At 48.2% G+C, this 10,870-nt stretch overlaps 1 protein-coding gene across 2 annotated transcripts; it reads right to left on the bottom strand.

Moving 5' to 3' along the window:
* Window positions 1-4,188: 4,188 nt before the first annotated feature.
* On the bottom strand, window positions 4,189-10,104 carry IRF2BP2 (interferon regulatory factor 2 binding protein 2). Of its 2 annotated transcripts, none has more exons than XM_033200123.1 (2): window positions 8,358-10,104; window positions 4,189-7,774 (listed from the first exon to the last, which is right to left on the bottom strand). In XM_033200123.1, exons 1-2 carry the CDS (start codon window positions 9,412-9,414, stop codon window positions 7,059-7,061), a joined length of 1,773 nt encoding a protein of 590 aa, XP_033056014.1. In that variant the 5' UTR covers window positions 9,415-10,104; the 3' UTR covers window positions 4,189-7,058. The 2 variants fall into 2 exon arrangements, with proteins under 2 accessions (XP_033056014.1, XP_033056015.1); XM_033200124.1 differs by having other exon boundaries at window positions 8,406-10,104.
* Between the last annotated feature and the right edge of the window lie 766 nt (window positions 10,105-10,870).

The following is a 10,870-nucleotide window of genomic DNA, read 5'->3' as shown; positions in this document are numbered from 1 at the left end:
GCGGTAGCTCTAATTATAGCCCGGCAGCTGGCTCGCGGGCTCGGCCTGGCGCTCGGGGCCAGGACGGGGCGGCGGGGCGGGGCGAGGCGCACGGGGCCGTTTCCCGTTTCCGGGCCCGCGCCCCGCCCCGTCCCGTCCAGTCCTGTCGGGTCCAGTCCCGCCCCGCCCGGGGTCGCGGGGTTCCACGTGCGCAGAGCCGGGCGCGCGGAGACTGCGCTGCTCCAGCCCGGGAAAAGTTCTAGAATAGAGGCGCGGCGCAAGTCAGGGGGCCGCCTTGGAAACCGCAGCAAGGGCTCCTCGTGGGCTCCAGGCTGTTGGAGAGTGAGGGAGCCTCCTCCCCTTTCCTTCCCGTGGAGTAAACAGGGCTTGGCAGGGCTAGATTCTTTCTTCCATTTAAAAAGTGCCATTCTGAACAGCGATACAAAATGAAAAAATACATTTTTTTAAAAGGAAAGGAAAAGCTACAATTTGACCACTCTGACCAGCCTCCTTGTTCCAACTGGCCTCTTGATTTTTGTATAAAGATAATGGGGACTGGCGGTCCCCTTTGATGCGGGAGTTGCACGCTGGGCATAATGAACTTATTGTGCGAAAGCACTTTGGACTTCGGACTGTGTTCCTATGTCAGAATTTTACTGTGGTTTGTAAGATAAACTGGTAGGAAACAAACTCGTAGTTAACTCTTGTCAATACGTGTCTTGAACCAAGCAAAGTGACATTTCCTACCTGTGGCTTTGACTTTAAGCTGCCCAAAAGGTAGGAGCTAGCCTCTCAGCTGTTTAGAGCCTAGAATGAGATGCCTGCTTAGTAGGTGTTAAATAATAACAGCAACAACCCATATGGTGCTTATTAGGAGAATAGTATTACAAAACTTCTCTAATGACTGTGACCCTCCTGTGAAATTTTGATTTCAATTGTATATGGGGTACAATAAATCTTTATCTTTTATCACCAGAAAAGCTAATTGAACTGCTGTTTGCAGGCAGAAATAACAAAATGGGGGTAATGGGCTCTCAGCCTGGGCTAAGGCTCTCAACAGCTTTTTTCTGTTTTGCAGCTCACACATATAGTCGGCTCAGGCAGACGGCCCAAGCCGAGCCTGTGCCAAAGAAATGCTGATTTAGTCTGACCCAGACAATCTCTACTCCCACATGTCACTTCTCTGCAGAACTCTTACTAGTATGGCAAATAATTTAAAAATCATACAATAAGGCAAAAGCTCAGTAATTTGAGGTTCACTTTTAATAAACTCTTTCCATGCATTAAAATAAATTGAGGCCCTTAGCTCTGGCGAAATGTTGTTTCTGAGTTTTTAATTCCACCCCCCTACCCCGCCCGCCCCAGACATAAATAGCCACATACGCAATTCAAAGTACTCTATTTGAACTAGTATAGATATTTTCTATAATACTGCAGATAAATTTGCAATGACTTAAATATTTATCTGCTAAAGTTGCTGAGTGCCTCCACAACAAAACCGAACTCATTTTTGGTGCATGATGGGCATCTGAATGTTACCTGATGGTGATGATATACTTAGAAATACTAATTGCTAAGTAAAAGTGGTAAGTGATGTGATCTACAGATTATGTAACGTAGTTCATTTCCCCCAAAATGTAAACTATATTTAGAAATATTCAAATGTGACATTATTACCCTATACAGGATGTCTTATCTCAGCATCAAGGGCGTCTGCAGAGCTGCTGGAGGAGGCTCTTTGGATTACGCAATCTAACTTCTGAAAGCCCATTCAAAGGATGAGAGCAACCGGTGCGTTGAAGCTCTCAATTCAAACTAGGAATCCTGTAGTCTAGTCTCTAGACTTATCTGACCTAGACAGAAATCATCTCCTAGAGGCTTTTCATGGCTGATTTTGTGATATTTTACTTGCACTGAAGATTTATTATTCCATGTTTTGAGTTAGTGTGAGTCATACAGTACTATTCTATTTTCCAAATAAATGTTTGTCTTACAGAAGAAACGTTATACCATTTTAATAGGGTTGTTTTACAAGGAAATTTTACTCAGTTGGTTTTTGGATTAAAAATAAAGGAACAGCTTTTAAGATACTATGTCTAAATGATTCTCAATAATGATCTGTGGTATAGTTACTTTTTGCCCTAAAATACCTTTTCTGTGGGTTGTATGGATTGTTTTATGCTGTGCCAGGCAGATGTGCACAATTTTCTGATAAAAACCAGTGCAAACACAGACTTTGTATTCTATAATCTTTTAAAGAGGCAAGTTACACTTCAAATCAACAAATCAGAGAGCTGTTTCCAATCAAGCATTTTAGGTTAAGCTGTATTGACACGGGGAGGGAGCAGATGATACACTAATGAGTTAAAACAATGTTCACTGTTAAATTAGGTATAAATTAATGTAATAACTAGGGATAGTGTGGGTATCCCTGACAAATTATGGATTTATCTGAGGATTAATGGAGGAATCCAGATAATCCATAAACCTACTCATTTTCTATCTAACCTCTTAACGAGTAATTTATAAATTGTCTATCTGTGTGCCTTTTAAGTTACAGTGAGGGGTTCACACATATTAAGGAAAATGCAGGCCGTCAACAGAAACAGCCAACAAGAGATCTAGATAGTTTGTAGTCTGGAAAGTCACACCTGTAATTTTTATTTGATTGTAGTACTATTGCTGTCAGAGGCCTAACCAGTGGCACTGAAAGAGTTAAAACAGTCCCCACCCCCACCCCCGATTTCTAGAACCCCAGATGATAAATTGGGTAAATATGTATTCCATTCATTGGTGCATCTGACCTTGGTCTGTGACAGAGGAAAGGCGTGTCTTCTCATACTGTTCCCTATGAACAAAAGGCAAGCAAATGAGGGTGACTCAGGACTTCTCGTGGCCTACACACAACATTTTTCTGAATGATTCCACGTATACACTTAGGAATCAGGAAGAGAAACGTTTTACTCTTCACTAACCAAATAAAACCATCTATAAATCATATGCAAAACAACTTTGAGTAAAGAGGGGCTTAAAAGTCTAGGAATTAAAAAAGGATTTCCATAGTTTCCTTTTAACTCCCTCAACTCCCCTTTGGGGAATAAACAAAGACATCTGCCACATCAAGAGTCCGGTTTGTTTTCTTAACTGAAAACGAAATGCAGTCATTAAAGTGTATCTTTGGGAAGAGGTTTTGAAATGTTGAAAATTACTTCTACAAGCTGCACTATTTTCAATTTCATTAAAAATAAAATTTAGCACTGTTTTAAAAAACTGAAGTTCATCCTATTTCTTTTAACCTAGTTATTACATGAAAAATTGTTTATTATTATCTATAACTTAATAAGAATATGGTTTCTTGAAAATGACCTTAATGGCTAATAATGAAAAACTATTAAAATATATATAGTGATGGGCCCCCCTCCTAGTCACTGGACCACCCCTAGTGTAAATATATTAAAGTACACATTCACTGTTGCTGTTTAATTGAAAACATACAGTAGTAACTCTATGTATATCCTAGCCTCAAACTCTTTATAAGTTTCACAACTTCCTTTCATAGAGAAGTCTGCCAAGCCGTTAATCAATAAAAAGAGTAAAAGCTGCAACATCTAGGAAATTTCTTACTATATGAGAGTAGCCAGTAAAATGTGTCTCAGTGCTTTCTACCTTTTATCTCTATTTATAAATTTAGGTTTCAGGGTATCAATAAAGCTCATACATGGCTTTGGCTGTTTTCATTCCTAAGCTTTCCAAAGTATAAGGCTTTGTTTTTTTTTTGTTTTTTTTTTTAAATCCCTTTTGTCTTTAGTGCATTTCCTGTGGCCCAAGGTAGCTGTTTTATTCCAAAGCTTTCCAAAGAGCAGCTCCAGGTCTTGACAGTCTTTTCAGTGTCGTCACTATCTTCTCCTTCCAATCTACTATTGCAGAATGGCTGGTTCTGCTGCTAGTTGAAAAATAAACAAATGCTTTTCTAGCTGTACTTTGTTCAGCTCTTTCATCTGTGTCTCCTATCCAGTTGCCCTTTCCCCAGTCCCTGGCACTTCTTTTTTATACCATCAGTTGCCTTTTTGTTCCATGTCTTTTATCTCCTGAAATTCAGGCAAACCCCAACCCCAAACCCACACATCCTTTAGTCACATTGCCATTAGTGATTAAAACAATAGCCATTCTAAGCTTGCTTTAGAAAATTAAAAAAGGCCTCAGAAAATGTTCAGTGCTCCCAATTTTATTTTTATTTAATGCTAAAAGTTAAAGAAAAAAAGGTACTGTAAATCTGACAAATGACAGAATTCAGGTGATATTTCCATAGCGTGATTTTAAAATATAATAATGTTGATATCTGAGATTACACTCACTTCAGTTGACATGAGTTTCATCATATATAGAAAAAGTATCACCTCCAACTTAAAAAAAGTAAAGGTTAAAAGGTGGCACACTTTTAAAATACTTGGTGGCCAAGGGAAGGTATATAGTAAAAGTTGTAAACCATGTGTATGTTCTCATAACTTTAAATGTGAGGCCACATGAAAGACAGTACATCTGTTAAATTCTATAAATTGTTAAAGCAAAAAAGGGAAAGCTTCAACACCCCATCCCCTTATATTTTGAGTATTAAAAGCACAGCTGAAATATTAGGATTTGAAATCTGATACTGCCCATGTACAGTAAGTAGCTTTCTGACATTTTTATCCAGCTGTGGAGAATCTCTGCACTGTCATCAGGTACAACAAAAGATCAAACCCACGTCCCAATGGTAACTTTTTAACTTAAAAGAATGCCAGAAAACCCAGATCAACACTTTCCAGCTATGAGCCTTCCACAAAGGCCACCCAAGGGCCAGTCAGACTCGTGCAGCTCTTATTTTTTAATAGTAGTAACCACAATACACAGCTCTTTAAAGCTGTTCATATTCTTCCCCCATTAAACACCAGTACAGAGAAACCACAGGTTGCCCTTTCCACAGCTGGACAGACTTATCCAAAACAGCAGGATGGTTCTCTATTAATCTTTTTGGAACGCGTATCTGTATTAAGATTGCAAAACATACAGATAGCTACCACAAATTAGGTCAAATGACTGATCAAGTTGTAACATCTATGAGGTCAAATTCCAGTTATAATAAAGTGCCTAGATACACATTTATACAACAGATCATAATAGCTGATTTCTTTACAAATGTCTTTATGGGCATGTAAAATTGACTCTGCATTTCTGCATGTGTGCATTCACATAAGAGAGACCAGTCTGAACTGAGTCATATATACTCCAATTTGGAAAAAAAAGTGTAACAACTGGTTAATCATGCAAGTCTGTTTGTAATATAACAATGACTGGTAACATGAATTCTCGCACAGTAGTAATAATAGGTGCACTCATTAAAAACACTAGGAAAAAATACTGTATTTGGTGCAGTATCTGATTTTCAAGTGTTAGTAACTTGACCATTAAAAAATATTTTGAACAATTTAAAAAGGAAAGACAAACATATAGCTAAAAAAGAATCCAAAGTTGGTAAAAATCTACATTTTCAAATGAAAATAGAAGCTAGGCTGTGAATCATACACATAAATTCTAGACCTTGAAGCCATAATTCAGCCTAATTATAAGGCCAAGTTACAAACACCTGAACATAAGGATTTAAAAGTGTTCCTGTCAATGTTAAATCATAACAGCACAAAAGAAAAACCAGTATCACTGTGAGACAACTATTTCTAATAATTGATGATTTATTGGTTTTAAAAAAATCATTTTACTGATGCAAAATCGTGATCAAAAGAAATTAGTTTACAAAAAGACTTCTAAAAATATTTTGAGAGGTGGGGCCTATCATATAAAACCCTTAATTTCTTTAATTTCCACTAGTTTATCATTTTTTTCCAGAACAGTATTATTCACTTGGTATTTCAAACATATGTAAGAAGGAAATTACAGGTTTCCTCCACCCACATTTGGGCTGTCACTGATATGCCCAAGGGCAGTCCTGGCAGCACCACGCGGCTGTTACTGTCATTGTACCATACTGTATTCAGCACTCACTAGAAACAGGGTATAGGTGATAGTATCAACAGCAATAGCACTACAGGTAAATGATAAACAAAACAGAAACAAAACCAATCCCACAATCTCCAAGTTCACCTGGACTGTAACTTCTCTTGCAACTCTTTCAAAATAAAGGACAACAGCAACAACAAACAGACCTCTAGGGTGTTTAAAAAGATGAAGTGGCGCTGCAGAGCTGGGCGCTGCTCAAAGATGGCAGTGCCATCTTGTACACACCACCATCCATTATAACCGCCTTCCATCACTGGAATTGTGTCTTATGTAACCAACTAGCATGCAGCATTGTAATCTTACAACTGATCACGTGGACAGTGAACAGCGGTCAACTTTGTCTTTTAAAAAAAAACAAAAAAACAAAAAAACCCCAAAGACCACACAATCCTGAAAATTTCCCAGCAGCACTCTCAGTCATCAGTTATCTCAGGAACTGAACTTTTGAACAAAACAGAGATTCAAAATCTACTTTCCTACTCCTCTGAGGACAATGCTTCAGGGTAAACTGGTATTTCCCAGTGGCACGGCCACTTGACAACATGCCCGTTCACTCATTTCCTTTCCTTCTCCACCACTTGGCCTCCGGCCTGAGAAAGGGGCCAGCAATAAGGAATGACAGACAGTAAGGCAATCTTACAATGTCAGAAAATGTATTTGGCTTTTTTTTTCTTTTTAAAATAAGTGCATACAAATACAGCTAGAAGCATTTCTGATTTGCCAAGTGCTCTAAAAAAGCAGCGCAAGTCACAGCCTACATAGAACGGTAACTGTCACCAGGATAATAAAGCACAAAGATATGCTAATAACGTTAACAAAAGAAAAAAATGCCTTTATAAGTACATACCTTTTGTCGTCAAAAAAAAATAGAAACACAATGTATTCAAAAAAAATCAAAATTATACAGCCATGTTTATGAAGTCTACATTTCCCTTGTCTTGGATATATATATATATATATGGAGATATATATACAATTCAAGCAGTTTTAATTAAGGGTAATCATTGGGTTTTTCTGAAACCGGAAAGTCACGAGTCTCTCTCTTTTTTCACTTTCACATCTCCAGCAAGGATGGTTGCAATTTCCCCTTGCATAAAGGCCCAGGGGACATTGGAGCCCACAAGAGGGCATTTTTCCCCACTGGGACAATAGACCTCTCCACTAGCTCCCTGCTGTTTGATGCTTTGTCTGGAGCAAGGGAAGCAGAACTTGTGCGAAGGGACGGACGGGCACTGCACAAAATGGGTGTCCTCCAGCCGCTCGTGGCAGAGGGTGCAGCACAGCGGGGCACTGGCTGCCAGAGAGGAGTCCGGGAGGCTGGCAGGGTGCACTGGCTCCAGTCCTCCTGTGTTGCCTGCTCCCTGGCCCCCCACCTCTCTGGGGCCCAGCCTTCTTTGGTTCATAGAGGACGGAGAGGGCGGACTGCTGCTATTCCTCCTGGTAGTGGAGTGAACCTGGTTGGCATCTTTTGAGGCATGACTGCCCCCTGCATTGTCTGCTACTAAGATCAGGGCTGCCATGGGGGACTGGCCATTCTGGGCCGCTTCAGGCGGTGTGGTCCGGTTGGAATGAGGTGAGGCAGTGGGTGGTGGCGGAGACACAAAAGAGGATGTAGGAGTCATGGGGATCTTGAGCCCTTCTGTGGATGTGGACAGCCACGGCTGGGCCTCTCCATTGATCTTAGGGGGCCCGACTTCACCTTCTGGTTCTGGAGAGGGCTTCCTTTTCCTTGCTGTTCTTGCAACTGGAAACACAAAGAAATAAAAGGAAAAAGGAAACATAAATGGCGGTGCACTGAAAGGGATCCTTCTCTTTCTAACCCGAAACAATTCCTCCTCTCTAAAAGCACAGACGGAAAATACTCAGACGAGTTTCAGGTGCACATACATGCAACTTGAAACATTTAGGCGTGTGGGGTTCCGAGGCAGTAGACTGAAAATAAAACGGAGCCACTGAAAATGGCACGCTTGTAACTGCCTGTTTTCAAACATGCACAAAAGTACCCTAGTTTGCACTGGGCATGTGACTGCTAATGTCCCCCAATAGGTTAAAAGGTGACTGGTGCCCTCATGCTCCCATCCAAGAATGTGCTGGGAAAGGAAAACCCCGTGTCGGAGCGTATCAGCCCAGTCTGACTCATCTCTGTTATGCTGCTTCAGCACATCAACACGTTGCCACTAGGCACTGGTTCCGCCTCAGGCAGATCAGGAAGTGGGGTGTTTGTTGTTTCTGAGCTGGGGTAAAATGGTGAATCGAAAGAACCACCCCTCCTCTGCTCTCCGTCCCTTTCTCTCCCCTAAACCCCCTCACTTCACAGCCGCCCCTACCTGCTTTAGACCCGTTGGCCCCGTTGGCCTCGAAACCCAACAACCTGCCTGCAGTCAGGGCCGGCTCCTTCTTAAACTTGCTCTCGAAGGGCCCCGAGTGGCCGTGCTGGTGCAGCGCCAGCAGCGTGTCGCGCACGGTCTTGGGCCTGTTGACCCAGTCCTGCTCTCCAGACCCGCGGCTCTTGCCCGCACCTTCCGCGCTCAGCTCGGCGGCCCCGGCCGCGGTGGACAGGCTGTCCGCCGGGCCCCGGTGCGCAGGCGGCGGCGGTGGCTTCTCCTTGGCTGCCGCCTCGCGCTGCTCGTGCTCCACGGCCGCGCTGCTCGACACGGATGCCGGCCGCTTGTGGGCGCCCAGGTCGGTGGGCTGCGCGGAGCCCAGGCTGGCGGCCGCGGTTCCGGACACCGCCGCTAAGGAGGCGGCAGCGCGGCCGCCGAGGCCGAGCGCGGTGGGCAGCGGCGTGGCCGAGCCGTTCATAAGCGGCACCAGGGTGGGCGGCACGGCGTGGCCGCGCCGCGGGTTCGGGCTCTGGCGATTCAGCTCGGGAGGCTCCTCTAGCTTGGAGAAGCCGTTGGGCACCAAGATGCCGTTCACGGGCGGCGGCTGCGGCGTCGGCGGCTGGGCCAGGCTCGCGGCCGGACGGCTGCCGCCGAAGTCAGAGCCGAGGCGCGGGGGCCGCTCGGCCGCGGCCGCCAGGGGGTAGCGCTCCAGGGCCTGCGGCGCGCGCGGGGCCGCCTCGGGGCCGCCGTGGCCGAGCTGCTGCTGCTGCTGCTGCTGCTGCAAGAGGATGTCCTTGGCCGAGAGCGGCGGCGGCTTGGCGGCGGCCGGGGCCGCGGCGCCGGGCGGGGAGCGACCCTCCGGGAAGCAGCCGTGCGCCCGCTTGAGCTGCCGCGCTGTCTCGATGACGAACTCGACGCGGTCGGCGCCCTCGTAGTTGACGCAGCCGCGGCACACAGGCTCGGTGAAGTCCCAAATCATGGCCCAGGGCATGCGGGGCAGATCACACAGGTAGCACGACTGCCGCCGGGACGCGGCCGCCACCGCCACCGCCGCGGCCATGTCCGAGGAGCCCGCGGCGCCGGAGGAGGAGGAGGAGGAGGGGGCGCCGCCGCCGCCCCCCACCGGCACCACGCGCGCCCTCCTCCCCCCCCAACCCCGCGTCTCCCCCACCAGCGGCGGCGGCGGCCGCAAAGGCGGCGGCGGCGGCAAAGCCCGCGAAGGCTCGGCGCCCGCGCAGCGCCCCCGGTGCACGAGGGGCGGCGGGCGCGAGGCGAGGGGCTGCAGCCGCGGCAGCAGTTCCCCCCGCGGGCGCGGGCGGGCGGCGCGGTGCGGCGGGGCGGCGGGCGCGGCGGCGGGGTCTCGGTTGGAGCCGCGGCGGGCCTCCAGACAGGGGCGAAGACGGGCCGCGCGGGCGCGGGGGAGCGCAGCAGGTCGCGGCGGCGGCCGGCACGGAGTGCGGGGCGGGGGGCGGGGAGGCCGGGGGGGCAGGGGGCGGGGGGCGGCCGCCGGGGCAGGCTCAGCCCGAGCGGCGGGGCATGCCGCGCCGGGGCGGCGGCGGCCGGGCGGCGTGGAGCTCGGGCGCGGCGCAGGCCCCGGGTCGCTCCGCCGCTCTCTCACAGCTCCTGGCGTCGCCGCTATCCAGCGCCAGCGTTAGCGGCCAGCCCGCCTCAGCTCCGCCGCCGCCACCGTCGCTGCTGCTGCTGCCGCCGCGGCCGCTCCACTTCTACAGACTTGATTCTTCGACAGTCTCGCACGGCGCCTGCGCGGGCTCCCTCCCCTCGTGCGCGTGCCCGCCCTCCCGCGCGCGCGCTCCCCCTCCCCCCGCGCGCCGAAGGAGCGCTGCCGGGAGAGCCAGCTCTGTGGCGCCCGCCCGCTCGCGGGGCAGCGCGGCAGCGCAGCGCCGGTGTCCCCTCGGAACACGGCGCAAAGTGGTCGTGTGCTTTTCCTCCACTTTCCCTCACTTCACTCCCCACCCGGCTGTCTCGACCACCCTCAGGATGTTTTCCCCTAGTGTGCCTCTGGACCAAATCGTGCTAAAAGCCATTTCTTTTTCTTTTATGCAAGGCCACTTTGTCACTTGGTTTCCATCAGTCTCCTGAGAATGGGGATTTTAGGTCTAGCGTGGTTCACAGTTCTAGTTTTTTAGGAGTTATACTTGAAAGCTCAATGTCGGACACAAGAGCGTGAAATCCGTCACTGGTGCTTTGCATTTGCATTTGTCTTGGGAAGGACATACCCGCTGCCTGCCCCTTTTACTAACTAGGGAGAGTCTGGATGGTCCCAAGCCCAGCACCACGTGCACACGCCGCCAGCTGGCTCGCGCGTTTTCCACGGAGCCCTCTGGAGGGGAGGGAGCGCGGTTCGGATTAGCAGCTCGCGAACACCAAGTGCTGCTCTTCGCCCCGTCCAGCCCGCCCTGTTCGGCTAGGGCCTCGCCGCGCCAGTCGCCCCGGCCGCCTTATGTAGGTCTGCGCGGCGGCCGCGTGACGTGGACTCGGGACCGTGGGCGGCCGCC

Source organism: Trachypithecus francoisi, unplaced genomic scaffold, assembly GCF_009764315.1.
Source record: "Trachypithecus francoisi isolate TF-2019V2 unplaced genomic scaffold, Tfra_2.0 Lachesis_group5, whole genome shotgun sequence".
Classification (NCBI taxonomy): Eukaryota; Metazoa; Chordata; class Mammalia; order Primates; family Cercopithecidae; genus Trachypithecus; species Trachypithecus francoisi.
The sequence above is the reverse complement of the archived record's forward strand: the minus strand, read 5'-3'. Positions and strand labels throughout refer to the sequence as shown.

Bases quoted from the DNA above. Each gene is read 5' to 3' on its own strand.
- IRF2BP2 (XM_033200123.1), bottom strand. From the start codon at position 9,414: ATGGCCGCGGCGGTGGCGGTGGCGGCCGCGTCCCGGCGGCAGTCGTGC. The intron at 7,775-8,357 runs GTAGGGGCGGCT...TTGTGTTTCCAG, and splicing joins GGCCAACGGGTCTAAAGCAG to TTGCAAGAACAGCAAGGAAA.